The sequence below is a fragment of the Genypterus blacodes genome, unplaced genomic scaffold (genome assembly GCF_046128005.1).
Source record: "Genypterus blacodes isolate CSIRO-AG114 ecotype Tasmania unplaced genomic scaffold, CSIRO-AGI_Gbla_v1 ptg000058l_1, whole genome shotgun sequence".
In the NCBI taxonomy this organism is placed as follows: domain Eukaryota; kingdom Metazoa; phylum Chordata; class Actinopteri; order Ophidiiformes; family Ophidiidae; genus Genypterus; species Genypterus blacodes.
Window position 1 is genome coordinate 37910 of NW_027466870.1, and position 17407 is coordinate 55316.

The following is a 17407-nucleotide window of genomic DNA, read 5'->3' on the forward strand; positions in this document are numbered from 1 at the left end:
TCACGTCATTGCGTTACATCAAAACTGGATTCATTACCAAAGGCAAATAGTTACAAAATGTAAGACACAAAAGTGCACAAAATTCAAAATGTCTAGAACACATCAATTACATTTTCTGAGCTCAAATCTAAATACAAATCTGCTACATTTCCAGGATCTGAAATTCCCACCTTTTCTTAACTCCATCACAAACAGGATGTATAAAAATATAAATATAATATATATAAATATAACGTATAGCACAAACTGTTACGAACTAATGTTGCTGAGCTTCATCCAAACATCAGACTATAAAACAGATCTGAGGGTTTGTGACTGTGACTTTTCCAAATCATGTCAAGATGCACAAGTATAAGAGTCACAGAAGAGGGACAAAGGTGCAGGAGGGGACACTTGGTTTAGTCCAAATCTTATGAATACCTGACACAGTTCTCACATGTCTGTATATTAATGATTCAGTCCTTTACTCTGGCTTCTCTGAGTTCATCACAAATGACCTCAAGGCACAGCCATGTCTCCTGTGGTCCATGTTGAGGACAGGTACCCTGAAACTGCAACTTCCATGATAATAAATGAAAATGGGAGGCAGTAGCTCAGTGGGTAGAGCTTCCGCTTGGGAACCGGAGGGTCGCCGGTTCGAGTCCGTGCTGAGGTGCCCCTGAGCAAGGCACCGAACCCTCAATTGCTCCCCCCTCTGCGAAGGGTGGTAGTGTAATGCAATGTAAGTCGCTTTGCATAAAAGAGTCTGCCAAATGGTTGTAATGTAATGATAATATAAACTCTTCTTCCTCTGTCCGTCATCTCTGTGTGTTCACTCACCGTGTAGCTCAAACCAGCTAACATCATCAGGACGAACATGGACACAGCCAAGCTTGAACCAAAGTGTGGACATGTCTTCTTTCAGGTTTTGTCCCTGCTGTTTGAGGACGTGTGATTGGTGGTTACAGGTCGGACCTGAGCGGCTCCAGTCGCTTTGGCCGTCTCTGGATGAGTTTTGGACTCTTTCTTTGGTGGTGACGGGGTGGCGGGTTCCCACAGGAGGAACTCGTGCAGCAGTGTGTTAACGGCCTCTGGACACTCCATCATGATCATGTGACTGCCATCATGCAGGACCTTCAGGAAGGCCATCAGGAGGATCTGACACAAAGCACCAAGCATGACGTTAATATTCAGGATCCATGCAGGAACCGTAACTAAATGTTTTGACTAACATTCATGTGCTGCTCTACTAGGTTACTGCTTCTTTACCTCCGCCATTCGCTGGTCCTCTTCAACGGGGACAAACTTGTCATGCACGCCGTGTACCAGCAGGATGGGCACAGTGAGCTCAGCGTGATAGACCTCGTCGCCCTCAGGCCAGTACTGCCCACTCATCATGGCGCGCAGCACAAAGGACGACACATTGAAGGCGTTATTCTCCCTCAACAGCTGCTTTTCCTTGGCACCCTGCCGAGCAAAGCCGGCCCTGTAGGGGGCACCGGAGAATAGGGACAGTTGTCAGCTTGTATTTCATTATTAAAAGTGTAAAGTAACTCATTTTGCTGGTAAAATAGTTCGTTCCTGTGACATTTTTGACTCATTCTGTCTTTCTGTGTCTGTCTCAGGCCGTCTTACTTGAGGAAGCACCAGGCGAGCAGCGGGGAGAGGCAGTGCAGCACACAGGTGGGCAGGTTGAAGATGGAGCAGAGGCTGGGCTCCAGGGCTGTGGGACCTCCTCCGTTGATCATCACCATCTTGTGGATTTGCTCTGGATACTCGTGAGCCAGAAACGTACAGAAGGACACGCTGGGCGAGGGGCAGAGCAGAGGTCAGGTTACTAAGAGGTATTTCATCATACTGAGATCAGTGTGTGTGCTGTGTGTGTTTCTCTGGCTTACCCATAAGAGTGTCCTATGAGAATGTTCCTCCTGCGTGCGTATCTCTTGAAGATGAGTCTCATGTCCTCAGCCAGAGCGTAGAAGGTGTAGGCCGCAGCTATCCTGGGGGCTGAGCTGGCCCCGTGACCCGCCAGGTCCGGGGCGATCACCTCGTACCCCAGCCTGGAGAAGAAGTCTAACTGGCTCCCCCAGATGTCCAGCGAGCCTCCCACCCCGTGGATGAAGAACAGCGCCACGTCTGCGTGCGTCCCTTTGCACGCTGATATCCTCCTCTCGCTGTCGATCACCACCGTGCGTTTGGGCCTTCGCTTCCTGGCTTTCTTGGGCTGCTGCGGCTGCTCAGGCGGTCCGCTCGTGGCTTCATCTCTGGGTCCGTCTTTTCCCGCGGTGCCGGTGTTGCACCCGTCCTTAGGGGCGCTGGCAGGTGGTGAGGAGTCACAGTCTGTGAGTTCTATCTCTACCGTCTCTCCGTTCTGGCTGCTCGTCACCTCTGCCCTCGCCGTGTCACCCAAGTTCTCAATGTACAGCTGTCCATTACGGTAAACGGTGATCTTTCGTTTGCAGCTGATGCTCGCTCCCTGACCGGCCGGCTCCTCCACCACCGGCCGGTCGGGGACGATGTGTCTCACCCTCAGGATCCGGCCTGGCTTCACCTCCACAAACTCGTAGCCGTCGGCGGGTTCCGACGTTTCAACGGGGACCACCACATTGGTTGACTTTGAGCTGAGGCAGCAGAAGAGATTCTCCATAAAGCTGGTCAGCATGGCGACCAGGCTGCAGGGACATATTCACAACCTCAGACACACATAAACACTTACATACAACGGCATCTTATATGTTATGACAAAGGGGAGGTGAATAGTAACTGGTGCACAGGAACAGGACAGGTTAGGGATTTTAGTTTATATCAGTGCTAAGTTGTCAGTCAGTTGTTGATCACCAGGTTCTTCTCTTCTCGTCTCATCGGGCTCCTCTTGTCTCCGGTGGTATTATCCGACCTCGCTGCTGCTCTCCTCCCTATTAGGAGGGATTAGAGTCTCTAAATCCACGCACCACAATCTGTCCACCGCCTCTTTCGCAGCAAACAGTGACACTGTTTGGCATTTCAGTTCTCCCCCGAGTGATTTTGCTCCAACTTGAAATTCATGTCTGCTCTCCACTGCCACTGCTGCTGCTTTCATCTGGGGATTACGGGCACAATGAAATGGAGCGTTTCTGTTTGTGCTACAGTTGGTGCTTTTTGTTGCTTATACAGACACATCCCCTATCCACACACAGCCATGTTGGGCCGTGCTGAGTGGAACAGGCTGAGCGTTGCATTTACTTCATCTCTCATATCATCTTTGCCTCAAACAGCCATCAGACATTCGGCCATATTTCCCCTTTAACCTTTTTAATGAACCGCCTTCCATCACCAATTGCAGCTTCTCCTGTTGTGTGCAGGAGCTCCTGGTTAGTCATGAACATCACTGAGCAAACGTCGGTCCATAATGGCAGCGGAAACCTTGAGCCTGTCATCCTCAGTCTCTTGCCTCAGGCTGACAGGTAAAGATGCAAGAATGATGCAAGCTTGGTTTGAATAATCAGGTGTAACACAGTGACTCTTCAGGAGTGAAAGAGACAAACAATCTAAGGAAATGTATTCTAGCTCATGAAGTTGTGTCCTCCTTGGTTTGCTTGCCTCCTTCTATCCAACCTAAATTAAACTGTGCACTAATTAAACACAAACTTCTTGGTTTATTCCTTTTGTACTTCAAATAATGAAGCGCTACCCTCGTCATCATCATCACTGTCATCATCACAGAGCTCATTTCCTCTTGTAGTGTCTGCAGGCGGCCGTTACATAAGAGTTCACACAGGTCAGATTAAAAGCAGCACAGACGTCGAGCTCCAAGTGCTAAAGTTTGGGCCAACAGACATGAAGCACCTTTGTCAGATCCTCGGTTATCGACTCAGATTTGTGATTCCGTTGGACAAAATATCAGATACATATTGCATTGAATTCCATTACAGTACAATCTTATATAACTGTGGCCACAACGAGCTGAAGCAACAGCTCACCTACACAATGACACTAAAGTGAACACGATGAGAGTCACAGAGGTTGGATTTATAGTGAGGCTGCTGGGATTGTGCAGGCGTCTTTATTAAAGAGGCCACTGAGTGCAGTTTGGCTCCTTATAGCACTTGTGTTGCTGCTTATGTTCCTTTTAAATACAGTGTATCATCATTGTGGGCTACTGCAGAGGAAAACTGCACTATAGTACTTGATGTATTGTGTACAACTCTGCAAGATTACATTTATGTTTAAAATTGGACATTTGTAGATGAAAAGATGAAATACAACCTTAGCAAACCAAGATAGAACGGACAATAACAAACGGACATAGTTCAATCAGAACGTACATTGATGTTAAAACGTGTTTCCCTCGCTCAGGTGAGCTGAGGTGAGGATCTGTGATAATAACTGGAGTTGAAAAGGTCACTTACTTGTCAAATAGGGAAAGTGCGAGAATGTTTAACGCTTTTCTTTACCCCACTGTCAAATACAATTACAAAATTGGAGCTTATTATCAAGAATAATACAGAATAAGGCTTTGATATTTCAATTACATGGGACTTTGTTTGACACGTCCAACTTTCCGTTTACACCAAAAACGACATACTAAAGTCAATCGAACATCAAGACAGAGACAATGTGCTGAAAACTCACCTTTAAATATCCGAAAGTCGTAAAACGCGATCAGATTTGATGTCTTAAAGCATCGATGAGGTAGCAGAGCTATAATCTGTCCCGGGCAATCCAATAATCTAATTTATCTGGATTCTGTTGTCCTGTATGTCGCCTCCACGGAGCGGACAGCGGGCAGATCCCATATTATATTAGATTTATAAGTTTAGACGGGCATTTTTAACATTATTCTTCTTACCCCCATGGTTCGGTGTTGTTGCGGTGTTGTTTCGGTGTTTTTAATCCGCAAACAGTTTTGTAACCTGCTGGATGAGTGCGGGGCTGCGAAACGACGTCCTCTGCTGGGAGGTGGCGACATAACACCATGAAGTAGTGTGTTTCATGTTTGGAGAGATTATATTTATGATTTGATTTACAATGACTACAATTGATTTGAAAGTCATCATTGTGCTGCTTCCTGTTTTAAATTCAACTAAATTTATCTAACTTAATTTTAATTAGGTTATATGCTGTATCTGAAGCTCAACAAAATCTGTTATGGTCCTATGTGAACAAATGCTTCAAACTAAAAGAAGCCTAAACTTGGAGTTCAGTCCAATTATTAATGCAGCATGGGGCTGTGGTAGCCAAAGAAAGAAAACACACAACAAACAAGTAAACATTAATGTATTTCTTGGCTGTATCACGTCTAGATTGAGTCTATTTGGCTTCTATTCTTTGAAACACCACCCTGATAGGATTATGTTTGATATTAAAGTCACTATCGCCCTTAAAATCCAATTAAACAGGTTTAAAACATTTTTATTTTATTTATTTTTCCTTTTGTTTGTTTTAAAAAGTTAATCTGTTCATCAGGTCACATGGGTCCATTAAGCAGGTAAGCAGATATAAGAACATGTAGGCGTGTGTGAGAAAGGTGTGATTGTTTTTAGTTTTAGGCTTTGAAATATTCTGATATCCATATCGGATGGAGGAATAATCCAAAGTAAAAGGGAATATCACTCTGGTGCTGATGCAGTTGCCATGGCTTTAGTTGCTAGGTAACTGTTGTCAGGAGTCCAAGGAGGCAGGTTCCTGGGAGCTGGAAGACAGGACCAGAGAAAACAAAACCCAGCAAAGCCATGCAGCCACTTCTCATCTCTGCATCCAACTGTTACAAACTGACAGTTCATATAGTGTGAGGCCATAACAAAACAATATATGTTGTAATAGCATATGGAGACATAGATGGTCAAAATATACCAAATCTGTCTCCATATATTTTGGATCTGCACTGTAAATATCATTTTATCTTAGGCCTCCTAACTGTAGGAATTCAGATTCACAGAGCGAGAGAGAGAGAAGTGTGAACGACTCAATCATAAATGGATCACAAAGTGTCATTGTCTTCACTTGTATACTTTTTGACCAATTCAAGACTGATGTGATTCTCATTTCGAGAAAATTCTTGGAACACGTTGGGTTGTACGAAATTTGAGCAGCACTTTAACAACCCGCAATGAGTAATGACTCAGTGTGAAGACTTCTAAAGGTCAGAGTCTTCACATGTTTCTACTTTTCTTTCTGTGACTATTTCAGCTCTTTGCTTTGACCTTCTTATACGTTTTAGTGGCGTGCACCAAAGTGATCACTCAAGAAAAGAGAATACTAATCACCAACTGTGAATACAAAAGCAGAAGAGAGACAACTTGATTGGAATCAGTGGATGGAATAACAAAAAGGAAACATTTCAAGCTTTTTAAAATGCATTTATTTAATCACAATTTAAAGAAAGAATGCTGACATTAAGGCACAGTTCCACCGATCCTATTGATCTTAAGAGTCTCTCAGTTTTGCATTAAGGTAATTACGTTATGATGTCTGTTTCAATTGCAACGCTAATTTAAATACCTTCTTCTTAACTTAATCTTACTCATTACCATCTTCCAAATTCCATCTTTTTGAATTGTCTTACTAGATTTTAATTTATTTAAATGATTGATTGATTTGATTTGACACATTTTTATAAATAACATGTACAGATTAATGCTATTTCCTGCTGCTGTTCGGATCTTTGTTGTCTTCACTTCATGGATCAGCATAGATTCCTTGTTCATACTCAGAATTAAGAGTTTATTCCACAGCAAAGAGCAAGACCAGACTCTTTTATCAATGGTTGCGGGGCGGGGCTTATGTGTTACGTCACCTTTCTGCTTAATAACAATAGGTGATCTCTTCAAGCTTTAACCACGTGGGAGCGAGCAGCAACCAATAGGCGTGTTCGGGGCGTGGCCGAGCAGCATCTAGCCATCATGCTAACAGAAGAAGTCCTGTCTAATTAACCTGCGAACTCGTAAAATGAAAACTTAGTCCGTCATTCTGAGTGCACGATTCAGTTTAATGATCGTCGTTGCTGCGTGGAATGGACACGACGACAAGGCGCGTGTGACGGCCGCTCGTTTGTTTGGCAAGAGGACCCAGCAGGACCTAGCTGCTCAGGCTAACAGCCCGGCGAGCTAGCGGGAGCTAACCTAGACGCACTCAACACTGCCCGCCGTCACGACGAGTGAAGACGCCGAGACACAAGTCATCGTTTGGACGCCCGCGTATCTGTGACTATCATGGAGAAGGTACATGGAGATATCAGCGTTTTTAAGTGAGGGCCGGTGCGGGGAGACATAGGGAGGGTCCCTGTTAGCGAGCTAGCTAACTTTGGGTGAGTGTTAGCCGGTACAGCCGGGTCCTCTGAGGCCAAACCAGCACCGTGTAGCGGGACCGGAGCTCCAAGCTACTCCGCTACTTACCGCTCAATGTAGACTCTACCTGGGTTACTCAACACGCCGTGGGGGTTTGGATAGGATGGGAGGTTAGCGCGTGTGTGTGTTATTAGGATGAGGGAACGCCCAACAATTACTCATTGATCTCTGCCCTCCACACCGGGCAGCAGGTCTCGGTCTGGACTCCTGGGTTGATGGTGTGGGCTTTGACAGTGACAGGAAGCCTTCTGCCTGTGTTATGAGGCATTAATCTGCTCCTGTTATGTGTGTGTGTGTGTGTGTGTGAGCTGCTCAGCTCCGTGTTCTGGATGAATTGGTTTCTTCATGTTTTTGTGGGTCATTTAACTCAGCGACTCTAGAGAGAAGCCTTCTACTCTGTGTTGGAATTAGACCTTCATCGTTGAACTGAGGTCGTCATGACTCCTGACAGCACGTCTGATCCATTGTTCCATCACATTGTAGTGCTTTGTCACCGCTTCACAAATTGATTTGTCACTCAGTTAAGAGGACATAAAAACAATTGTTGGTCGGTCTACTGATCTCATCCTCTTCTTCCTCTTCCCACAGGCTGATTTCTTGAAAGGTCTTCCTGTCTACAATAAGACAAACTTCAGCCGGTTCCATGCAGACTCTGTTTGTAAAGCATCTGTAAGTATCTGAAGACGATGTGTGTTTGTGTTGTTACTTCAAACCCACAGAATGTAAGTGAAGGACTTTGGGACATATTTGATGTTATTTTCCGGTCATGTATTACATAGAAGCTCTCCATGTTAGTTGATACTGTACATCTGTGCATTTAAATGACATCCAATCCAGCAACTCTTAGTGCTCTGTGTTGATGACATCATACTGAGTGGTGGTCTTCATGTGTGCCGACCCCTAGTTTGATACCTTAGACGCTCTTTTCCCTGCATGTCTTAGTCTCAGATATCAGTAGTGGCTTCAAGAAAATCAATGGTGGCTCTGATTTGTAACGTGTGTGTGTGCTGTGTTACAGAACCGCAGGCCCTCTGTGTACCTCCCTACCCGCGAGTACCCGTCTGAGCAGAGTGAGTACTGTCCCTGCTGCAGAAACACGGCTTCACAGCTGAACTACCAGCAGCTGAATTGCCTGCAAATGAAGCAACAAAGCAGAAATGGTGTTTTGTGACGTTTCCTCTCTCTTCTCGCCGCAGTTATCGTAACGGAGAAAACCAACATCCTCCTGCGTTACCTCCATCAGCAGTGGGATAAAAAGGTGAGACACGCACGATAAAGAAGCTTCTAAAGCCGCAGCGTGGTAGGTTTTTTATGCATCTGTTGTGCATTTTTGCTGTCATTAAGTGCTTCATCGTTGTTGTTGTGTGCGTTTCCACAGAATGCGGCGAAGAAAAGGGAACAGGAGCAAGGGGAGAGCGACAGCCCGGCACCCCCGAGGAAGATCGCCAGGACAGACAGCCAAGAGATGAATGAAGACTCATAAGTGTGCCAGGGTGTGTGTGTGCGTGCATACAGGGCATAGCCAATATGGAGACCAGAGAGGGAAAAGTCCCCCTTTTGCTGTGGCAGGGGACTTTCCGGGGAAATCGGCATATTGGGAAATCCCCATCAACAAACGACATCAGAGGTTCTAGAAATAGTTCATCACATCTCTAGAAGCATCCGGACTTCATTGAAGGACACAATCGCGACTCTATACCGTTGATACTTTTCTTCATATTGGCCTTACCCTGTGTGTGTCTGTGTGTGTGTGTGTGTGTGGAAACTGAGCTATGAGTGTATATATATATATATTGTGTGTGTGTGAATGAGTTGTGAAAGGAGGCGTAGATGAAACACGAGCGATGGACTTGGTCAGTACAGTCAGACTCCACCCGCTCTCCAGCTGGTCCCGCGTAGCCTTCCGTCTCCCAGAGAGTCCTGATTTCTTTTGTTTAAGGAATAACACTTTTGTTTATAGTTTTTATTTTTCACGATAACTCTTTATTGTTTATGTGAGCTTCCTGCCAGCCACAGTGCCCAAAGCCCCGACAGTTTCACTGCCCGCCCTGCAGCCACACGGGGGCGCTGCGACGTCGCTCCGCTCTGTTGGGAAGCAACAGAAAACCAAGAATGCACTGTGAAACAGCACAACGTAGGAGAAACCTTCACACATACACACACACACACACTTCCCCGCTCACATCTGTGCTCCACTTCATCACGCACGTCTCTCTCCTTCTATTCTGAGACTCGCGCTCATTGGTTTTAATGTCGTGTCGCTGTGATAACTTTACATCTAGCGCCACCTTCTGGATAATCGAGGCTAGTTTGAAATGGCACTGGAAATGGGATTGCTCTCGCTCTCTCTCTCTCGCTCTCTCTCGTTTTAGCTGTTCAAAACACGTCAGAGGAAAATGGTCAATTCTAATATGAATTTAGGATTTGTAACGTCTTGAGTTCCCAGTTGCACAGCCACAGAAGGTAACAGCACAGGTAGTGAAGAATTATGTACAGTAACGTAAGGAAAAGGGAAAAAGAATACATGTTGGTGTGTGAGTGTGTGTGTAATTGCCAGTACCAGATGTAGTTTCTCCAGTGGAATAACATTGTATCTGCCTTTTTGTATAATACTACATGTCCACGTATACTGTAGACATTGACCCTTGTTAAAGTGAGGACAGGACGCCCGGTGGACACTGTCCCTGTCCTGCCTTGCATGTTGACGTTTTAATGTCCGGGCTCCGTCTCTCTGGGTGTTGAGACTTAGAGGGCCGTCCGGGCTGCGTGACCTCAGCAGAGGCCTTAGAACTTTGACATTCTGGTCCGGCCCGTTTTTTGCTCCCTCAGCTTGGGGCTTTGCTGCTCATGCTGTCGTCATGACGGCGCCGCTGTTTTTGTCCGAGAGCTGGCTGACATGAATGCGGGGAGGGGGGCTTTCAAAGGGGTATTATACTTTCAGCCTGTACACGACTGTATACAATACGCACGCTCAGCAAAGTTCAGTCGCTATCCTGTCTTGTTCATGACATCCATTTTCTATCAGCGTCGACCGTGCCGCCGCGAACGTAGCTGTAGGAAAGAGGCGGAGACTCATCAAGGCCTCGTCTCTCCCGATAGAGGAGTCCATGCTGCAGCGCGGTCGCTCTCTTTACAGCAAAACTACCAAACCAAGTACTTCTTCTGCTCCCATAGACTGTTGGACGAGCCTCCGCCCCCCATCTCATGTGTATTAGATCACATATGTTCTTTTTAGCTTTGCTCAAATAAAACTGGAGTGAGAATCAGTTTTCAGTCATGTGATGCTTAAGTGTGTTTACCAAAGTCTGTCTGTCTGTGACAAAGTGATGTGATGAAGCCAATACTCTTCAACCAAAATGAATATTATCAAAACTCAACCACGTCCATCTGTGCCAAACTGGACTGGACTTTTACAATTTGAGGGTAATTGTTACATCATCGACAATATCAGGAGAAAGTTAAGTCTTAATTATTGATATTTCTTAGATTTTGCTGTAATTGGCTGCCAAAGTTAATTCAAGTTCTGTATGATACAGAAAGAATGAAACAGCAGTTGGCCTGATAGTGGCGCTATAGGAACACTAGTTAAAGCTTGTTGATAACGTCACTGAAAGACGTTGTTCTAATGTAGCTTAGCTCAGAATCAAGCTAACCACTAATGAATAATAATAATAAAAGAATCTGCCAAAACACATTAAATAGTTTTTCTAATAGTTTTATTAACTATTTTTCAGGTCTTACAAAAATATGACAAAATAAATTAAAAGAAATAAATAATCCCATTTCCCAGTATTTTCTTTTAAAAGTCTGTGTGTTTTTGTACAGTGGTACATTGGAAGAGCGTATGATGTTCGGTTCGGTTCGTGAGGCTTCCGTGAGCGGCGCCGACCCTCCGCACTGAGGTTCGGTTCGGCCACCTGCTCACATCCACTCTGAAGGGCCAGAAGAAGACTGAAGACCGTTAGCTCCCACCGCACCGGGAGCGCTGGGTCTGTATGAGTGCTGAGGGCTGTCCGGAGGGGGGCGGATAGGCGGGCGGTGCTTCCGGTTTCCGGTGCTGCTATTCCAGCCTGTCCAACAATTTCATTTACAAACTTCCGGCACATGCTTATTTCTGCGGAAGAGGACAATTTGTTGTTGAAAAAAAAAAGAAAGAAGTTAAGCTAATTAGTGTTGAAAGTTGTAGCTTTTCTGGCACTGCTGTGGAGCTACACGGAGACGGATGAAACATGACGTCACCGCCTCATCATGGAGTCTACACCTGCCTGAACTCCACATGCTGGAAGCTTCTGATGTCCTGATCCGCTACATTACAACAAAACAAAGGCCAGCGATGCTCCAAAACACTGAAGATCTTCGCCTCTCAAACTGATGGATTCCCAAATGATGAACAAACCGACAGTAAAAAGACATTTCGACCACACGCACACACACACACACCGCCCCTCTCTGCTGCCTTATTGCACGTGTTGTCTGTGGAAGTACTGTTCAGTTTGCCCTTTAGACTGTTTACCTCCCAAAGTTATTACACACACAAGAGAGAGAGATGGTGAACACACGCCCATAGATCAATGAGATTATTGTTTTCTTAAACTGTGCATCAGGGAAGTGTTCTCATATTGGCCACCAGACAGACGGGATGTGTCCATCAACACGGGGGACAGATGTTCAACATTGAACTCCGAGGGCACAAAAATGGAGACAGGTTTGTTTCGTATCAGATCTCCTACAACTCGGTGTTATTGCCAGAGGCGACGGTGCTGAAATGCATAGATCATGTTTCCATCTGTCCACCTGCGTCTGGACCTCTGGAAGCTCTCTTGTGTCCCCGGCTGTCCCGCCTTCATCTGAGCTAGGATGACATTGACTGTCTCCTCTGCGGTGTCTGAAGCTGCAGCCGCAGCCTGGAGCTCAGATGCTGCAGCCTCTGCTGCATTTGGACACTAATGTTATGGATGATAATAAATCACAACTGCAGCAATACAGCAGCGATGTGCAGGTAAACTGACTGCACTCTGGCGCCCCCTGCTGGAGATATTGTAGGAGTGACAGAATGATGCTTCAGAGGGTCTTGGCAGCGTTTGGGGGGGCTCTGGGTGTGTCAGTCTAAGTCAAGGGGCCCAGATCAGTCGGATTCTATCCTGACATGTTATTCATTCCAGGTTGCTCGGAAGATACCAAGTGAAAGTCAACAATGACATGGCAGCATAGAAAACCTGCTGAGTTGGGATTCATGTGGAACACGGCTGGTAAACCCCTGATGTACCCTGATAAAACCTAAATGCTTCACTAATTGCGCCATTAAACTTGATTCAAAGTCGAATTTTCGGGGCAAAATGTTTGCTTTGTCTCCACCAGAGATTTGACAACAAGTCTGCCAGTCCAGGATCCTGCAGCCAATACAGAAGAAACGTCCAGGAAGTGAACAAAACCTACAAATACTCAAAATGTATACGTCTTTAGGGTCGAGGATACACAGCCAAATTCATACAAAACCCAGAGAGAGAAGTAGGCCGTATCGCTGTTGATCGTCATAGTAACTGACCAGTGTCCTTGATGTTGAATCTTAGGTGGAGAACAGAAAAACAATCAGGCCCCACTGACCCTTCAGCCAGCCAAGTGATATGTGGACCAACGACAGCCAGGGGGAACATCAGAGCTATAAAAGATGAAAGTTCACCTTGGAGGCTCTGCAGACGCCCGAATGACCCACTATTCTTCATAAGAAATGGAACTGTCTCCTCAAAAGAAAGACATCATACAAGGATCAATGGAGATGTGTCAGAACTGAGGGACGAGGCGCCGCGTTCTGATCACCGGGCTGTTCTCCCCCTCGTTTCTCGTCTTACATCTTTTGAAGCGCGCTGAGCTCTTAACACGCCCGACATGAAACCCTGCCTCCAGTGTCTCATTTCATGGGAAGCATTCTTTTGAAGGTGTCATACAAAGATGGCTTACATCTTTGTTCTAAGTTGCTCGACTGATCCGTCCCCCCTCTCCCCAACGTGGATCTGTCACGTCACAGAAAACCGCTGCAATCGAATCAAAACCATAATAATGTTCAAATGTAGTACTTGTTTGTTTCATTTCTCGTTCCCTTTCGAAGTGATGTCATTGCAGGGCCGCGTCCCATTTACCAGGCTTTGACCTTCGGCAGGACGCGTCGCACGAAATGAGACACTGCCCACGCCAACGCCCGGGGACGCAGCAAAGGTTAACGTGATGGTGAGATAATATCCATGTTTCATACTTGACCTCACTGACTGACAGGATGAAGAGATAATGATGAACATGTATCATAGATTAACAGTATAATAAGAAAAAGGTGCTGCTTTGGTTAAAAAAAGTAAACTCCCTTCGTCTGCATCCAGATAAAGTAATGCAACAAATGTGCGCGTATAAAACGGATGGAGTTCAACACAAATAAGAGCAAACGCGGTTAAAAACAAAACAAAACAAAAGTAAGAAATTCCTTTGCTTGTGGAACAAAAAAGCAAAAGAAAAGGATCCAGATTTTGCATAATGTCATGAGGCAGGCTGGTGTCGGCCGAAGGGCTTAGTGCAAATGTTCCGTCCTTCACTCCACGGCTGCGTCTGCGTGTGTGAGAATGGAGCGCCGGACACTTTCCTCTTCTTCTGCTGGACAACTGAAGTGGGGAGAGGGTGTGTGTGTGTGTGTGTGTGTGTGTGTGTAGGATGGTCTGATAGTTAGCGATTGAAACACTTGATATTGCTTTTCTGTCTCTCGGCTTCCGTCAAAAAAAAAGAAGGGGGAGCCGAATCCTCACCAGACAGATATTCTAAAGGACGGCTCGTCTTCTCGGCTGCTGTGAGACGTGAACTCTTGTCTCGCCCCGTTCACGACGCCGTTTCTGTGTATTTTCTGCTTACGCGTTGTTCCGTTTCCAGTGGGAGGCCGTTAAGATCATGAGCTCACCAGAACAAATTAAGAAACACAGCTTTGCTTTAAAGGCTTCACTTTTCTTTTTTTTTTTAAGAAACGCAGCTCATGCATTTCTTTATGTATTGCAGACAAGGAATACGTATGTGTGTGTGTGTGTGTAAGTAAGGGAGCGAGTGTGTGGTTGTTGTTTTGGGGGCATGTTAGGAGGACGTATGTCTTTCTCAGCCTGGTTTGTCTCTCGGCAAGAACGCAAACAGAAACCGGTGTGCAGTCGGGAGCTTCGCCTTCTCCTCACTCTGCTTCAGGTATTTGTGTGTGTGTGTGTGTGTGCGACCTGCAGGATGCAGCTCAGGACGCAGCTCAGGCCTCTTCCTCACAGTAAACACACCACATCTTCGGTTGAGACGGAGCCGGGGACAAGTTTCCTCTCCGGAGCTACTGGTATTTTGGGTCCAGGTCTGACGAATGTCCGTTGTGGGCGTCCCCTCCGGGCGAGGGAATCTCCTCTGGGACGCCGTTCAGGTCCGACCTGGACGGGAGTCTGTCCGACATCTGTGATCCGTCCCCGGGTCGGGGCAGCTGAGCCCCGTTCACACACGCCCCCACCTCAGACTTCCCAAAGTTAAAGAGTTTCCCGGGGTTGAAGGCTTTGCTGGGTGACTGAGAACGCTCCTGAGAGCTGCTACCTGATGATGAAGATGATGAAGATGACGATGGCACCGCTGTGGCGTTACTGGCTGCGGTGGCGGCGGCACCTTCCTTCTTATTCTCAGGCGACTTGAGGAATTTGAAGCTCAGGAATCCGGGGAGCTTTGGCTCGTTGCCGGTGGGCGACTGTGGGGAGCGAGCCCCCCCAGAGGAGAACTTGCCCTGCAGAGGGATGATCTGCTTCAGCTTCATCACATTATTGTTGGCCAGCAGAGAGCTCGGCCTCTTGGGCTTGTCCGACCCGCCGCTGCCTCCTCCCCCGCTCCCGGGACGTGACTTACTGCCGTGGCTCTTGTCGTGGTGGTGATCCCCGGAGGAGTCGCCCTTGCCTTCTTCCCGCTCCCTCTCCCTGCGGGCCATGTGCTCGGCCTGCCTCTGCCTCTCCTCCTCCTCCCTCTTCCTCCTCTGCAGCTGCTGGTAGTGCTGCTGCGCCTGCCGCTCATGCTTCTACAGAGAAAGGGAAACGTTCACAGAATGTCTTTACCGGAATCAGCACTAACCCAGCTAACCATCACAATACTGCAGAGCCGTCTAACAAAGAGCCTTCACACTGCTGGGCCACCACAGCAGCTTTCTGTGTGAACCACTGAACACCGGAGCTCAAAATGTGTCTCTCACTGTCTGACTGAAATGTTAAACAGGCGTGTACAAAATAAACAAATGTCTCTCCAGCAGTAAAGCTGCAGTGCTGCAGTACAGCACGGCCGCTTCAGCCAGTGTGTTCCATCTATGAAGGCTGAGGCTGTGTCATATTACAGCACCGCAACAAAATGATGATGTAACGTTTCCATGCATCCTTCAGTGCGGCGGCCTCTTGATTTACCTTGAAGGCCTCTCTGCGCTGAAAGTCCAGCTTAGCCATCTCCTCCTGGACCCATGTGGGGACGTCAGGGATGGCCACGTGGATGACGTACTTCAGCAGGATGGCAAAGTGCTGCAAGGGGAGTTGGGGGACAAAACCAAGGAATGAATGGAAGTAGGACATGATGGGAGATCCTACAAGTGGTTCCGGTGCTACATTTGGGTCATAAAATTCTCCCTCTGATAAGCTTGACTTCTTTATGAGGCCAGGACAGCGCTGGAGGCTGTTTACCTTGGTCTAAATACAGGCGACAGGGTGCAGAGAGAGTAACAAGACGGCAAGAAACCAGATCAGTGTTAACGTTTAGGTTCTTTACAAAGGGAACGTTTCGACCGGGGTGCGTTACCTCCAGGATGACGATGGAGATGATGGCCATCTCCGGGCTGAGCCAGGGGAAGAGACGCTGCAGCTGACCGCACTGGCCGATCAGGTAACAGTTGACGATGATGGCGATCAAGCCCATGGCCTCCATCGCCGCCTGCACAAGCACAGTTACTCCACGTTAATCATTCCGAAAACATGCAGGATCAGGACATTTACACACCGTCTCCACTCTCTACCTGCCACTGGCCGATGCTCTCCACGCGGAGCCCGAAGGGCCTCTGCAGGCCGGTGCAGAGCTTGAAGGCGTCGCTGCGGATCTCGATGATGTTGTTGATGAGAGCGCACATGGCCGCCAGGGGGAAGGCCGAGGAGAAGAGCACCACGTAGCCAAACTGGACGAACATCTCCTGGTAGTCCTGGAAGGTGTCCTGAGGGAGGGACATAAGAGGACAGTTGGACATGAGAGGAAGTAAGTCAGAAGTAGGTTTGTGTAGAGGAATAGGAATCATGCTTATATGCAGACAAAAGCTTTATGCAATCATGACGAATATCTTTGGTCTTTGGGTGTCTTGGTCCGTCTTACCTCAAAAGTCTGCATGCAGCTCTCTATCTCGGCCTGGGTGAGCGTGGGGCTCTCTCTCTCCTCGGGAGGATCTATCCACGACTCCCGTTTGGTCCTGGGCTCCGTCCTCTCCGTCCTCTCGACGCTCCTGTTTCTCCGCCTGTGCCGCAGCGCCGCAGCGCTCTCAGACGCAGAGGCCAGATGAGGAGCGGCGGAGGCGGCGACAGGGATGGAGGCGTTGACCCCGTCGGACACCCCTGTCCCACCTCCCCCGCTCGCATCCTTCACGTCGTGGATGCCATTGTCGTTGTCATTCTCGTCGTCGTCGTCCATTTCAAACACAGAGGAGGGGTCCATTCCTTTCTCCACCATGGTGGGGCTCCCCTCGTCCAGGAAGCAATCCTCCATCTGGGGGCCGCTGCAAGCCTGCTTTCTGTCCACCTAAACAACACCACCGAAGAAGAACACTTTGCAGAACTGCTTTCCTCCCACAACAAAAGCATTTGGACGTGTATGATGTAACACCTCGTGCAGTACCTTCTCTATGAAGCTGACTTTCCTCAGCTTCAGCCCGCAGTCTATCAGACTCTCCTCCTCCGTCTCTCCCTCACTGAACCGCCCGCTGTCAGCTTCGTCTCGCTCGCCTCCCTCGTCTTCGTCGGGCACCCCGCATCCTCCGTTCAAGCACTTCTTTTCCCTGAGGAGGGGGACGAGGGGACACACGCGTCACACACAATCTCCGT

The 17407-nt window shown here is 47.4% G+C and overlaps 3 protein-coding genes across 3 annotated transcripts in view; 1 reads left to right on the forward strand and 2 right to left on the reverse strand.

The window, feature by feature from the left end:
- Positions 1–900: 900 nt before the first annotated feature.
- On the reverse strand, positions 901–2641 carry abhd8b (abhydrolase domain containing 8b). The gene is made up of 4 exons (XM_076153097.1): positions 1878–2641; positions 1615–1785; positions 1249–1465; positions 901–1137 (listed from the first exon to the last, which is right to left on the reverse strand). Exons 1-4 carry the CDS (start codon positions 2639–2641, stop codon positions 901–903), a joined length of 1389 nt encoding a protein of 462 aa, XP_076009212.1.
- A 4171-nt stretch (positions 2642–6812) lies between these two features.
- On the forward strand, positions 6813–10570 carry dda1 (DET1 and DDB1 associated 1). The gene is made up of 5 exons (XM_076153287.1): positions 6813–7178; positions 7893–7973; positions 8323–8374; positions 8501–8562; positions 8683–10570. The coding sequence occupies exons 1-5, from the start codon at positions 7170–7172 to the stop codon at positions 8785–8787; spliced, it is 309 nt and encodes a 102-aa protein (XP_076009402.1). The 5' UTR covers positions 6813–7169; the 3' UTR covers positions 8788–10570.
- A 1895-nt stretch (positions 10571–12465) lies between these two features.
- The window catches only part of ano8b (anoctamin 8b), a 28158-nt gene continuing 23216 nt past the window's right edge, over positions 12466–17407 (reverse strand). Inside the window, exons 15-20 of the mRNA XM_076153288.1 lie at positions 17202–17361; positions 16686–17105; positions 16339–16530; positions 16125–16256; positions 15740–15850; positions 12466–15363 (exon numbers count right to left, since the gene is read on the reverse strand). Of these exons, the coding sequence (XP_076009403.1) occupies positions 14644–15363; positions 15740–15850; positions 16125–16256; positions 16339–16530; positions 16686–17105; positions 17202–17361 (1735 nt within the window). The 3' untranslated portion in view covers positions 12466–14643. The remainder of the gene's footprint in view (positions 15364–15739; positions 15851–16124; positions 16257–16338; positions 16531–16685; positions 17106–17201; positions 17362–17407) is intronic.

What these genes read in the sequence shown, in the direction of transcription:
- abhd8b (XM_076153097.1), bottom strand. Translation starts at nt 2,641, where the DNA reads ATGCTGACCAGCTTTATGGAGAATCTCTTCTGCTGCCTCAGCTCAAAG. An exon ending in CTCATAGGACACTCTTATGG is followed by an intron (nt 1,786 to 1,877) that starts GTAAGCCAGAGA and finishes CCCCTCGCCCAG; the next exon opens with CGTGTCCTTCTGTACGTTTC. An exon ending in CTCGCCTGGTGCTTCCTCAA is followed by an intron (nt 1,466 to 1,614) that starts GTAAGACGGCCT and finishes TGCCCCCTACAG; the next exon opens with GGCCGGCTTTGCTCGGCAGG.
- dda1 (XM_076153287.1), top strand. An exon ending in ACTCTGTTTGTAAAGCATCT is followed by an intron (nt 7,974 to 8,322) that starts GTAAGTATCTGA and finishes GCTGTGTTACAG; the next exon opens with AACCGCAGGCCCTCTGTGTA. An exon ending in ATCAGCAGTGGGATAAAAAG is followed by an intron (nt 8,563 to 8,682) that starts GTGAGACACGCA and finishes GCGTTTCCACAG; the next exon opens with AATGCGGCGAAGAAAAGGGA.